The sequence below is a fragment of the Hypanus sabinus genome, chromosome 7, assembly GCF_030144855.1.
Source record: "Hypanus sabinus isolate sHypSab1 chromosome 7, sHypSab1.hap1, whole genome shotgun sequence".
NCBI classification, from domain to species: Eukaryota; Metazoa; Chordata; class Chondrichthyes; order Myliobatiformes; family Dasyatidae; genus Hypanus; species Hypanus sabinus.
In genome coordinates this window covers 62221313-62236484 of record NC_082712.1, presented here as the reverse complement: position 1 = coordinate 62236484, position 15172 = coordinate 62221313, and the positions used below count along the sequence as shown (strand labels likewise).

Here is a 15172-nt window from a genome sequence, read left to right as displayed (position 1 = left end):
TAAAACCATAGGCACAGCTGCAAAACAACTGTATTTTGCAATACCTGAGATGCGAGAGGTGGAGGATTTTAGTATCTTGAACATTGCAGAAGTGAAGGAAGTTCATGGATTTGAATGCAAGTATGATTTTAAACCAAGGCATTGCCAAACTAGCCAACATTGTTGACGTTGATTTCAAAGGTCAAAGTAAATTTTATTATCAAAGCACATGTATGTCACCAAATACAACCTTGAGATTCATTTTTCTGTGGGCACACTCAGCAAATCTATAACACAATAACTGTAACAGGATCAGTGAAAGATCACACAGAGTGCAGAAGACAACAAACTGTGCAAATGCAAATATAAATAAATAACAATAAATAATGAGAACATGAAAAACAAGATGAAGAGTTTTTAAAGTCAAATCATTGGTCATAGGAACATCTCAATGGTGGGCAAGTGAGTCTAGTTGTTTTGTTCAGGAGCCTGATGATTGTGGGGTAGTAACTGTTCTTGAACCTGGTGGGACCAGTCCTGAGGCGCTTGTGAAAAGAGCGTGGCTTGGGTGGTGAGGATCTCTGATGATGGATGGTGCTTTCTTTCATGTAGATGTGCTCAATGGTTTGGAGGGCTTTACCCATGATGTACTGGGCCAAATTCACTGCCTTTTGTAGGATTTTCTGTTCAAAGGCATTGGTGTTTCCATACCACTACACATCTAAAGAAGTTTGTCAAAGTTTTAAATATTTAATTAAAATGTGTTAAAATCAAGGTGTAGTATACAATGAAGGGATACAACATAGGCAAACCATCGAGCAGCTCTACACCAAAGTTAGAGGTGTGGTACTTGTTCAAGGCACAGTTGGAGAGTGGTTCTACACATCAACACACACAAAATGCTGATGGAACACAGCTGGCCAGGCAGCATCTATAGGAAGATGCACAGTCGACGTTTCGGGCCGAGACCCTTCATCAGGACTAACAGAATAAAGGGATAGTAAAAGATTAGAAAGTGGGAGGGGGAGACCTGAAATGATAGGAGAAGACAGGAGGGGGAGGGATGAAGCCTAGAGCTGGAAAGGTGATTGGCAAAAGGGATACAAGGCTGGAGAAGGGGGAGTATCATAGGACGGAAGGCCTTGGAAGAAAGTAAGCGGGAGGGGAGCACCAGAGGAAGATGGAGAACAGACAAGGAGTTATTATGAGAGGGAAAGAGAGAAAAAAAAATATTAAAAATTAAAAATTAGGGATGGGGTAAGAAGAGGAGGAGGAGCATTAACGGAAGTTAGAGAAATCAATGTTTATGCCATCAGGTTTGAGGTCAGGACTTCCACCAGCATTTTGTGTGTGTGGCTTGAATTTCCAGCATCTGCAGAGTTTCTCGTGTTTGAGGTTCTACACATCAGTTGGAATCCAACAAGGGTGCCTCCTTTCACCCATGCTGTTCAACATTTTCCTGGAGCAAATGATGACAGATGACCTGGAAGACCACATCAGCACAGTCAGCATTGGAGCACAGATCATAATCAGCCTCAGGTTCGCTGATGACAGTGATGGGCTGGCAGGAAGTGAGGATGAACGGGCCTGCCTTGTGAACTGTCTGGATGATACATCTACCAGGTATGGCATGGAGATCAGTGCAGAGAAAACCAAGCTGATGAGAAACAGTGAGGAGCCAATTACAACAAAAATCAGAGTCAGTGGACAAGAACTAGGGACTGTCAAACAGTTCGAGTATCTTGGCGCCATCATCAACCAAGAAGGATCAAAACCTGAAGCCTTTGCAAGGACAGCCCAAGCAACAGTAACACTGGCTACACTAAAACCAGTCTGGAGAGATAATAACATCACTCTCAGGTCCAAGTTGAAAATCTTGCATGCACTTGTGTTCTCTATCTTCTTGTATGCATGTAAATCATGGACTTTGACAACAGAACTGCAAAAGAGGATCCAGCCAGTAGAAATGAGATGCTTCAGAAGGCTCCTTGGCAACTCCTATACAGACCGTGTCTCAAACAACGAAGTGTGAAGAACCATCATCCAGCACATGAGATGCTATGAAGATCTAGTGTCCACAGTAAAGAAGAGGAAACTGTGGTGGTATGGCCACATAACAAGATCAAGTGGACTCTCAAAGACCATTCTTCAGAGAACGATGCAGGAGAAAAGAAAGGGGGGCAGATAGAGGAAGAAATGGACAGACAACATTGCAGAGTGAACTGGAAAGAGCTTGGCTGCAACCCCAGGTACTCACGCACAACTGTGAGAAATGGAAGCAACTGGTGCTGTGCTCACCTGTACAATGCCCCTATGACCCAGGCAGGTTGCAGAATCCATAACCATAACCATAACCAGAATATTGCATGAGAGTTTTGTTTGCATCCAAAATGGATTTTCTCTTTAATGCTGCATTGGGAATGATATAAAAACAACTGGTATTTAAAAAAGGAATTATAAGAAGCTTGTTTGATTTGGCCATTGAGGTAATGAAAGCCATGTGTAATACAGAACAATGCATTTCAAACCATTTGAGGTTTGCAAAGAATCATTAGTACACCCAATCGATGATATTTCAGTAGTGTAGCAACCTTTCATCCTCTTTTAGTTGCCACATCAAAAGAGTGTTATGGTTCAAATATCCCATTTGTAAGAGACATCTCCGCCAACTGCTTATGTTACATCCTTACAAATGATATTTCAGCATTCCCTTTTACAAAAACAAACCATCAACTCATGAAGCTAAAATTAAACTTCCATTTCCAAGACAGTTTTATTAAAAGCAAAATAAACTGGTTTTGATTTATGCTGTGATCATTGAGAAAGTGCCTAAAAACAGAATTTATTGCATTTCAGTGGAATTAAGTGGTTCAAATTCTTGGTGTCAGTGTATTTTTCTGCTTGTGGTCAGACTCTTTCTGTCCTCAGGTCATCTAAAACTCCACCTCCTGTGGATTAACTCTTACCAGATCATCACTCCTGCATTTGCTGATGTTCATCAGCATCTAATTAAGCAAGCCCCATTAAAAAAAATAAGCACCCTTGCTTTCTAGTCTCTTCATAACATTATCCTTCCTTATCTTTGTAATTCCAGCTGACTTGTAACCCGTCAAAATATCTATTCTTCTGACCTCTGGATCATTCTTGAATTTATCCTCTCCACCATCAGTGCACATTTCAAGATTGTTTAATGTCACTTCCAGTGCACAAGTGTAAAGGAGAACAAAAATAATTGTTTTTCCGGATTTGATGCAGCACAAAAAAAAACACACAATAAGATAAAGAACACAATAAAAATAAAAAAAAACACAATCAATATAAATTCCTAAGATAGCTTATATACATAGATTGATTGTATGTCCATGAGGTACATTACACCTGGAGGCCTTTTCCTGGCACCTTTCTGTATATATGTCCTTGATGGAGATGCTTTGGACAGTTTTGGCCACTCATTGTAGAGCCTTCTGGTCCACTGCAGAGCAGTTTCCATACCATGCAGTGATGCAGCTTGTCAGGATGCTCTCTACTTCTCATCTACTGCTCACCTGAGTGTAGATGTACATAGACAAGCTGCCTTCAACCACCTCAGAAAGTAGAGGTGTTGGTGAACTTTCCTGATTATGTAAAATGTGTTCTAGGACCAGAAGAAAGTTGTGTGAGATCCCAGGAGTTTGAAACTACTTGCAGTTTCCACGGCTGTGCCGCCGATGTAAGGAGGGGTGTGTCTGGTGTGAGTTCTCCTGAAGTCAGTTGCCATGCCTTCAGTGACCTTTGTTCTGGAATTTCCTCCTTAACCCTTTCCCTCCCTCTTTCTTCCTTTAGAGATTCCTTTTCGCCTACCTCGTTGGGCGATATTTTATGGTCCTGTGCCCTAATATCAATTCATGAGGCTCTATGGCAAACTTTGCTGGTTACTCTCTCCTGTGAAGAGACTTGGGCTTTTTCACTACCTTTATGTCACAGTGTAAATACACATCTATGTTTTTTTAACCTAAATCCCTTGCAGACTTTTCCAGATGAGTTTAAATGAAATACGAATAACCGATAAAGGCAATTCCTTTTCTGGCTGGTTGCTGAAATATTAACAAATTGTTCCAAGGCTGGGAGCTTGTTTGGAGGTCAGTTCATTATTATTGGTGATTCTCAAAATAGGAAATGAATTCCTTTAACTACATTGTTTGATTCTGGAGAGACCTTGGCTTTGGAGAGAGTATTTAGTTGTTTTAACGACTGAACATTAAAATGGCTAATATTTTCAGTGCAGTACCAAGGATGTGCCATCTTTGCAGTGAGATGTTAAACCAAGTTACCTTCTGCTTATGAAAAATTTTTTAACAGTCACTGATCTGAGGAAGAGCAAGAGTACCTGGGCCAATTTATGTGTCATCACAAAAGCAAATTACAGGCTCTCGTGAAGGTGTTCTGCTTTTACAAATGTCTGTAAGTTCATTTTGTCTATAAGTCAGAAAATACACAAAGATGACAAAGATACATAAGACTCAAAGTGGAGAGAGATAGAAAACTAGTTCTGCTGTTCATAGGAACAAATGCATACACGTACATCAGAGTTCAGAACTTAGTAATATTCTGGAAGATCCTTTGTATGTAGATCTGTCTATAAGACAGCTGTTTGTAACCTGGGAAGACCTATATTTGAGGGAGTTGCATTGCTTAAGTTGGCCACTATTCTGCCTAGATTAATACAGAGATTACTCTTTAGTAAGTTTCTCATTGGGTCTAAAACATTTTGGAATAATGCAAAGTTACGAAAGTGCTATAGAAATGCAAGTCTTCTTTTGTCTGCTTAGATAGACAAGCTACCTTCTAAGGTACTGATTGAAGATATAAAAATACTATTTGTTTATTTATTGAGATACAGCATGAACTAGGCCCTTCCAGCTCTTTGAACTGCATTGCCCGGCAACCTCCCAATTTAATCCTGGCCTTCTGGTCCACTGCAGAGCAGTTTCCATACCATGCAGTGATGCAGCTTATCAGGATGCTCTCTACTTCTCATCTACTGCTCACCTGAGTGTAGATTTACAATGCCAAATTAACCTACCAAGCGGTACATCTTTGGACCGTGGGAGGAAACTGGAGCACCTGGAGAAAACTCACGCGGTCATGAGGAGAATGTACAAACTCAATACTTTTTGAAGGATAGATCTTGGCTCAGAAGAGCTCCCCTGTTCTTCTTTGAATGGCTCTAGAGTACTTTTATTTGCTCCTGAATAGCCAATGCGGCTTTGATTTAATATCTGATCTGAAGCAATGCACATTTGACAATGGAGCACTCCCTCAGCACTGACCTGAATTCTATTCTCAAGCCTTTGGAATGAGAGTGATCTCAAGAATCTGCCCTGGAGGACACAGTACTGAGACATTAGCGAACTGATTTAAGATTGGGATATTAAAGCTGCCATAAAATTAACTTAACCCAGAGTACATAAAGTAATTCATCAAGTTTAGGATGTAATAATATTGTGTTACCAGCTGTATGGTATTTATAACAGTAACTTTGGTTACTGTTTGGACCCAGTTTAAGATGGTGCTGGTGAAACACAGCAACAAAGTATTGGCAGCAAACAAAACTACTAACTACTCTATTAATCACAATTTTTCTGGAAAATGATCACTACACTCAATAGCTTGTAACTTCCCTTTCAAAGCTGAACTTTCGAACTGCCTGTAGAATATTTGGCATTTCTGCAGTGTGAACTGAAGTTTCAAAGGTGCAGGACGGTTGTGGTATGACATGTCCTGGCCTAATTGAGGCAGTGGGGCCTGGGTCTGAGATAGAGGAATGATCCAATGTTTGACCACTTTAAATGCCAGGCCAGAGCAGATTGCAAAAGGTTGGGTACGGGCTGAATCAAGGTGGCGGGGTCTAGGCCTGAGAGCATATCGAAGTGGCAGGGCCCAGATTTGAGAGCGAGCAATTTAAGCACCAGGCCAGACTGAAAGGTCAGGGTTTCAGGATGGGGTCGAGGAATGAACCAGAGATCAGATTGCTGCTCCATGAGGTTTACTATTCTCTGCACTGCACTAAGGCTGCGGCCTACAACTAAAAGGCTCCTGGACTGGCTGTGACTGGCTTCATGGCTGTAAACTTATGAGCTTTAGTTCTGATTGTTATTTGCTGATTTTTTTTATTGTTTGTATGATTTTTTTTTGCACATTGGGTATTTGACGGTCTTTTTTAATGGATTTTATTGGGTTTCTTTGCTTTTTGTGGCTGTCTGTAAGGAGATGAATCTCAAGATTGTCTATAGTATACATAGTTAGATAATAAATGTACTTTGAACTTACCGATTTGAGATCATTCAACTTTGAATGCCCTTATTCAGTTTCTCCACGATATACTTTTACTTACTTTTATCACTTAAATGTCAGACTATCTGCATCAGGATTGACTTCTACCAAGAAATAAATGGCAGACTTTAACCGGTCATTTTGGGTTGAGCAATTGTTTACCTGAAAGTGCACAGCCAGGATTCACTGGGAGCTGAGCTGAAATGTGTCAGATTTAGTTTGGATAATGCATTCTCTTCAGCAGTCCCAGACAGCTGATGGCCATTCCCAAAGGGAACATCCAAGGTCGGAGGTTAACCTTCTCAAACTGTCTGCACACTGAACCAGCGACCTCAGTTTAATGTGTCTAAAATAGTTGATGGCAAAGCCTTTATTTGGGAATTGTTGCATTTGCAAAAATTTCATTATAGATTGTCTGGTTTATGCAGCAGTAAGGACAATTTTTATGCTGTATAAAGACGTGAGTGGTTTTCTCTGAATCCAGGCCAACTCGAACTTAAGTGGCATCATGATTGGCACTGGAGTTGATTCAGAGCAGCCCAGACCTCCTATAATTCAATGAATCTGTCTCTCCTCTGCCAAAAGTGTAGCACATTACCAGAGAGTAATAGAGATGCTTTTGCCAAAGGAAAAGCAGAATGCTTTTGTATACCAGATCAGCAACACTTGAACTTACCTGAAGTAGCTGGACTTCTTTCTGTCCAGCTACAAAGGCTGCAATTATCCTCAGTGATGTATCCACCCTGATATCTGACCCTGCTGTTGCATACATGGAAGAATCGCTGACACACAGGAGTTCTTGAGCCTCGGCAAATTAAACTAAAAAAACAAGGATGCAATGAGTAATCCTGAACACCAATTCTGAGTGCATGCCTGACTTGATTCCAAAATAGTGACTCTTCACAAGTCAAAAATAATCAAAAAGACATCATTTAATGTTCAACCAAACCTCTTTTTAATTGATAAACACTTCGTGCTTCGTGTTTACTGAAAAGGAAAGAATGTTGTTTGACATAAAAATTGATCAGCTTGAATAAGTTAATTATGTACATGATGATTAGTTATGAAGTGTTTTGCATTTTATTCTCTATAATTGGGAAATAAGGCAGCAAACTGATGACCTTCATACTGTCAGCCAACTGAATCAGTGTCCAAAGGAACCTGTTTATTAGTCTGGAGATGGTTCAAAAGGACAGTCACTTTGACCATCTTCTTTTTATTGCAGACTTAAAATTATCCCAAATATGTGTGAGGGGAGTTTCCCCCAAATGCATTTTTGGAATTTACTGTACAGTAACTATTCTCTGTGCTAGTGAGTTCAAGTTGGTAGGTTAATTTGCTGGTGTAGGTTACTGTTGGTGAGAGATGGGCTGGTAGGAAATTCAGATGGGGATGATTGACGTGTGAGACAAAGCAGATTACAGGAAAATAAGAAAATCAGGGAGGTTGATGGGTTTGTCTGACAGCTGGTGTCGACTCAGCTAGACAATCGATCTCCTTCTAAGTAATAAAATTATATGAGAAACGTTCTCCCTTCTCTCTGGATTATCAGAGGCTATTTCATATTTACAATTGTTAGTTTTGGCTTCTCCAACATTTGGAAATATCTCCTCTACATCCATCTTATTCCAAATACATCAAGTGTGATGGGGAGACTGCTTTTGCAAATGTGCGGTAGAGTCCAAACTGAAATACTTAAAAAGTACTATAGAGATCAGAAACATGCACGGTATCTTCAATGTTGGAGAGACCAAATCTTTGTACAACACTTCAAGTGTGATGACTTGGAGACCAGAACTGTGTGTGGCAATCCAAGTGAGAAATTTGAGTCAGAAATGTACATAATAATGCAAGTACAATCAAACTTAATTTGTAGCCCGAAATATAGAGTGCCTATAAAAAGTATTCACCATGCACCCGCCCCAAAGTTTTCATGTTTTATCCTTTTACAACATTGAATCACAGTGGATTTAATTTGGCTTTTTTGACACTGATCAACGGAAAAAGATTCTTTCTGTCAAAGTGAAAGCAGATCTCTACAAAATGATCTAAATTAATTACAAATATAAAATAATTGATTGTATAAGTATTCACACCCTTTAATGTGACACACCAAATCATCACTAGTGCAGCCAAATGATTTTCAGAAGTCACATAATTAGTTAAATGGAGATCTGTATTTCGAGACCTGTGTGCAGTCAAGGTGTTTCAATTCATTTGAGTATCTGGAAGGTCCAACTGCTGGGGAGTCAGTATCCTGGCAAAAACTACACCCTTGGAGTCCAGTTAAGACAATCATCAAGAAACAGAAAGAATATGGAAGCTGTAAATCTGCCTAGATCAGGCCGTTCTCAAAAACTGAGTGACCATGCAAGAAGGGGACTAGTGAGGGAGGCCACCAAGAGACCTATGACAACTCTGGAAGAGCTACAACCCTCAGTGGCTGAGACGGGAGAGACTACACATACAACCAGAACTGAGCTTTTTGACCATCAGACTAAACACTATGTTTGGCATAAGCAAAACACAGCACGTCATCAAAAACACACCATTTGAAGCACGGTGGTGGCTGCGTCAAGCTGTGGGGATGCTTCACTGCTGCAGGCCCTGGAAGGCTTGTGAAGGTAGAGGGTAAAATGAATGCAGCAAGATACAAGGAATTCCTGGAGGAAAACCTGATGCAGTCTGCAAGAGAGCTGTGACTTGGGAGAATATTTCTGCTGTAGCAAGACAACGACACCAAGCATAAAACCAAAGTTACACAGGAATGGCTTTAAAGCAGCAAAGTTAATGTCCTGGAGTGGCCAAGTAGGAGTCCAGACCTCAATCCAATTGAGAATTTGTGGCTGGACTTAAACAGGGCTGTTCACTCACAATCTCCATGCAATCTGAAAGAGTTTGAGCAGTTTGATAGAGAAGAATAGGGAAAGATTTCAGTGTCCAGATGTGCAAAACTGATAGAGACCTATCCACACAGACTCAAGGCTGTAATTGCTGTCAAAGGTGCATCTACTAAATACTGACATGAAGGGGGTGAATACTTATGCAATCAATTATTTTGTTTTTAGATTCATAATTAATTTAGATCACTTTGTATAGTTCTGATTTCACTTTGACACAAGAGTCATTTTCTGTTGCTCAATGTAAAAAAAAAGCCACCGTGATTCAATATTGCAAAACAATAAAACATGAAGACTTCCAAGGTGGGTGAATACTTTTTACAGGCACTGTATATTGATAGTTCTGCTTGCATTAATAATGACTGTAATAGCAGCTTTCCATCTCAGCAGGTCATGAGGTTGAGGAAGATGAGGACAGTGGAAATTCAGATTGCTGCTTTTAAAAACAATCAACATTTTTAACCTTCTAGCAGCAGCCAGCCAGAACCGTAAAAGAGTGAAGCACTCTATGTAGGTCCAAGTTCTGTATAAGATAATTCTTTAGATAGTTCCTCGCAGGAGGTGCAGAAGTCTGAAGTTTCACACCACTAGGTTCAGGAACAGTTATGTTCGTATAGCCATCATGTTTTTGAACTGGTCTTTACAACCCTAATCCTACTTCAGAGCATCCTGTCTGATTTATTACCCCTCTCAACCCCATTCTCCAGCCTTCTCCCCACAACCTTTGACTTATCAAGAACCTATTAACCTCCACTTTAAATATACTCAATGACTTGGCCTCCACAACCACAATCGTTTGTGATAATGACTTCTCAGATTCATTACCCTTTGGTGAAAGGAATTCCTCCTCATCTCTATTCTAGAATAGATGTCCCTCTATCCTGAGGCTGTGCCCTCTGGTTCTAGACTCCCCCATGATAGGAATTATCCTCTCCACATCCACTCTATCTAGGCCTTTCAATATTCGGTAGGTTTCAATGGGATTCCCTTCTCATTCTTCTGAACTTCCATGAGTACAGGCTCAGAGTCCGATCACTCTGGTTCTCAGTCCCCAGGGAAATTAGTTTAAACCCTCCCCAACAGCTTTAACAAACCTGCCCAAAAGGATATTGGTCCCCTTCAGGTTCAAGTGTAACCTGTCCTTTTTGCAAAGGCCATACCTTCCTCAGAAAGATCCCAATGTTTCAGAAAGCTGAAACCCTGCCTCTCACCTCAATTCCTCAGCCACGCATTCATCTGCCAAATCATCCTATTTTTACCCTCACTGATATGAGGTTCTGGCAGCAATGCAAAGGTAACTACCCATGAGGTCCCACCTAGCTTCCTATATTCTCTCTTCAGGACCCCATCCCTTTTCCTACCTATGTCATTGTACCGATATGTACTACAACTTCATGTTGTTCACCCTCATACTTTAGAATGCTGTAGAGCTGATTCAAAGGCATCCCTGACCCTGGCATCTGGGGAGGCAACATACCATCCAGTTGTCTCTTTCATGTCCACAGAATCTCCTGTCTGTTCCGCTCTCTATTGAATACCCTATCACCACTACACTCCTGTTCTTCCCTTTCCCTTCGGAGCCACCAAGCTAGATTCAGTTGCAGGGATCCAGTCGCTGTGGCTTCCCCTGGGTAGGCTGACCCCCCCCCCCACCCCATAGAGATTCTAAAGCGGTATATTTATTATTGAGTGGAACACCCACAGGTTGCCTATTCCCTTTCCCTCTCCTGACAATCACCTGCCTCCTGCAACTTGTGCGTGACAACCTCCCTGTAGTTTTTATCCATCACCTCCTCACTCTGCTGTGTTATCCGAGGGTCATCACGCTGCAGTGCCAGTTCCCTAATATGGTCTCTAAGGAGTTGAAGCCCAGTACACTTTGTGTGCTTGTGGTTGTCAAGGCGACCGGGCCCATTCTCAGTGCACAAGCTATATACTAATAGACAAGGAAAGAGAAAAAAAAGCTTACTAGAACATCACTTAGAGCCTGTCCAAGCCTGTTGAGCCAAAGACTCCCACTCTAACACCGGCCCACTCCAACAATGGCCACTCCTACAATGTAAAAAGGTAATAAAAGGATGCCTTCATCAATGTCATTTCTCTGCAAGAGTGGCACAACCAATCCCACTATCTCACCCTTTGCTGGGTGGAAAAGGCAAAGGGTTGGAGAAGAAGGAATCTGAGGAGAGGAGAGTAGAGTATACCAGGGGATCATGGGCTAGGATCTACATTATTTTAAATAGCTCTGGAATATTATGGCCAACTCAGTGTTTTGTAAAACTTCATCAAATTATTCTCAGAGTATAGAACATAGAGCAGTACAGGTGCAGGTCTTTTGACCCATGATGCTGTGCCAAACTAATTAAGCTAATGCTTTTGCACTCTTTATTTTTATTTATGAAATACATAATTCCATATGCCTTGAGCACATTCCTCCCACCACCTACAATTCAGGCACATATATTTCCATTAAAATTAATAGAGATATGCTTAAATTCCCAAGCACTAATATATTGAGGAAATATTGCACTTAAAATGTTGGAAGAATCATTAAACCAGGATCCCATCTGCCCTCATAGATGGGCTTAGAGGTTTCCAAGGCATTATTTCAAAGAAGCTTGGGGGAATTGTCTCATTGCTTCATTCAACATTTATCCTTTGCTCTGCAACACAAAACCAATTTATCTGGACATTTTATATTTCTCTCTGTGGACACACCAGCTCTTGCTACACTGCAGAAAATGAAATATCTCTCATTGGATGTAAAACTCTTTGGAACATGCTGCAATGATGCAAATCATCATAGGGACCTAGATCTTTTCTTTCTGGCTCTGACAACATTCCCCTTTCTCCTCACCAATCAGCTGCATTAAACTTTACATCAACGTTCTTGGTAATCTTGCTGAATGATAAACATGGTGGCTGACCAAGATGCAAGCATCTTGTGCAACCCATGTCATTCTAGCCTTTACAGTTAAAGGGTCTGATAATTAACTACAAATGTAGGGGCCAGAATTTAGCCTACCTGTGGAATGATCAAAATGCATTATTCCCTGGAGTTAGCCACACACATTAACAAGTTACTGCAAGTCTGGGACAGAGTTAGGGCAACACATTCTGCAAGGCATCTTGGATCTTTATAGGGAAGCCAACCAGACACATATTTCCTTAACCAATTAGACTGATGATTTGCTAATGGTCAGAGTTTGAACTGGGGAATGCCAATTTGAGTTATGAAGTCAATGACAACTTAATCCAGAACCCAAATTTAAAATGCATAGACTTTAACATTGTTTAAATCTCTAAGAGGTGAGGAACTGATACTCCACATTTGTAAAATCTAGTTTTTGGGGGCAGAGGCATTGTTTGAACATAATTAACATGTACTGTATTCAGAATGGAATTCACATGCACTGACATTGTGGCATAGTCCCTGATTTATTTTTTAATTGATTCATTCACAGGATTTGGATATTGCTGGCAAGGCTGGAATTTCATGCCCTTCAATAACTTCCCTTGAACTGAGAGGCTTGCTTAATGATTTCAGTGGGCATTTAGGAGGTAACCACAATGCCAAAGGTTCAGTATTACATACGGACCAGTTCAGGTTAAAGTGCCAGAGATCCTTCCCTGAAGGGTGAAGCAGTGAACCAGATGGCCTTTTATGACAAGCCCATAATGTTAAGGTCATCATTACTTACAGAGGAATTTTAATTAGCTGGCTGAATTAAGATTCACCAGATGGTGTAAAGGGAATTGAACTCATGTTTCTGGTTATTAGACTACAATTCTAATTTACTAGTTGCCATTTATTTAGTCACCTTGCTACTGCTATGTTAAAATTGATGCATCACAACTTCAGTTCATGTGAATAGATCTTTTATAATCAGTACTGGGTATGATTTTCCTCCCAGATATTGTCTACTAAATACACATTAACTGTTCTGCCTTCTTTACTAAATCCATTACATGCATATTCCTGTACCAAAGCTACAGAAACCAGAGAAGTACATAAATTTGCAACACACACGGCAGCCGCTGAATTATCATTTTCATGTTGACCAACAATGAAGTATTGAGACGCAACTGACCTCCCAACTCTTGGTCCCGAGCTTTGCATTTCACAGTAAACATGTGCTCAGGTATGCAAAAAAAAACTAATCCAACTATGGTCAATGTGAAAAGAGAAGAACACGAAAGTTTATAATGCATCCAAATCAGAAGTATTTGCAGAAAAGCAGATGAGAGACTTGCTCTGCTGCACATTGTTATGTATCAAGAACAGCAGGCACACGAGATAACATGAAGCATCTAGAGCTGGATAGAATGCTAAATCAAGTCCACATGGCACAACCAGACCCAACACAAACTCAAAACTTCTCTCAGAATCTACCAATACAACAAAAAAACTCAACATTTATCTTCTGATCCATAGCCCTAGCTAGAACAGTCAGATTCCAATGTCTACCTCTTTAAAATACTGATCCTACTGCATTTCAAACGTGTTCAGAATTCCTGACAGAATTTCAGAATATCCAGCAGAGATTTTCAGATTTCCACCACTCTCCGGCTGAAAGAAAATTCCTCACCTCCCTTCCAATTCTTCTACTCCTTTCCTTAAATCTAACCTCATACGTTACAGACTTTACCATCAAAGGAAAATGGCCTTTCCGGTTAATCCCTATTTTTAAATTACATAGTGTTTTGTGCCTCGGATATCTTTCTTCTAAATGCTATGTCTTCTGTAGATAGTAAGTCCGGCTAGTCTCTGGCCACCACTAAATTTCTCCAACCCTAGTAACAAATTTATAAATGTGCATCCTCACATTTTTCCTTGCAAAGAGCAAAGACTTCCTTCCTAAAATGTGTGGTCTGAGTGAGACTGCTGTCAGGCCCTTAAAAGGCAGAATGTGCCACAATTTTACAAGCAGAATTTATCAATAACAACGTTGACTAGAACTTGGCAGAGGAATGGGTGAACACGTTTGATAATTAAACGCATGATTTCCTTTTAAGCTGTCTTCTTGCTGTTTATGATCTCCTGTTTGCAATTTATCAATTATTTAAATGACTCATGGCTGAAGTTGTTTTGCTTAACCAAATTAAGCCATACACTTCTTTTTTGCTTTTCAAGCCCTTTAATTCTCTAAAACTGTATCAATCAGCCAGTGAAAAGTAGCTCTGCCCTTTGACTATTGCCTGTTAAGCACCCGACTAGGTGATTCCGTATAACTTGCTGGGCTGGAAGCAAATTTAACAGGATGTAAGGGCTTAATCTAAGTCAGTATCAAGTGCTCATTCAGAAGTCTCTGACTTTACACCTGATACTCAACTTCCTATATCACCGAATGGAAACCCTGAATGAGTCCATAGAAGGCCTAACGCATGTTGTGCTAATTAAAGCTCATGCCAAAAGGGTGTACTTTAATTAGCCTGAGGTCCTGTAGTCCAGCACCAGGGCTACAGATCATTTATCGTATCCTTCAATATTTCAATATGAAGTTCAGGACCAAGAATATCAGGAACTAAAAATATCAGGTCACATCAAACATTCTTAATGGCCTAGATTTTGACTGAGAATGATTTGCAGTTTGTGACTGTTCACTGCCTTCCCAATATGTAATTGGCACAACTTTTGGAGTTAACGCGTAGTTCACTAGGAAATCCAGAAACTGCTGTCACTGAATTCCATTCTCCACAGGGAGCCTCTTTTCCCAGAGCCATTCAAAGAAATCAGTGATCTGACAGGAACTTCCATGGCAAATCCCAAAGATGTGAACTTCAGGTATTTTGGATTGATTTTCAGTGTCAAAACATGTAAAAACATATTTTGTTTTAGGAGGTTTAACAAAACTCTTAATTTCAAACTAAGCTAGAATTACTATTTATTAAGATCCCTAGTTCCGTGTAAGCCAGTTTTATAACTGTGGATTATATTTGGAAAAGTATTGTAGATTTAATAATAATGGTTTATTATTTTA

The 15172-nt window shown here is 40.3% G+C and overlaps 1 protein-coding gene across 1 annotated transcript in view; it reads right to left on the bottom strand.

Annotated features, from left to right (window-relative positions):
* The window catches only part of musk (muscle, skeletal, receptor tyrosine kinase), a 257472-nt gene that overhangs the window by 193043 nt on the left and 49257 nt on the right, over positions 1–15172 (bottom strand). The window contains exon 3 of the mRNA XM_059974823.1: positions 6968–7110. Coding sequence (XP_059830806.1) covers positions 6968–7110 — 143 coding nt within the window. The remainder of the gene's footprint in view (positions 1–6967; positions 7111–15172) is intronic.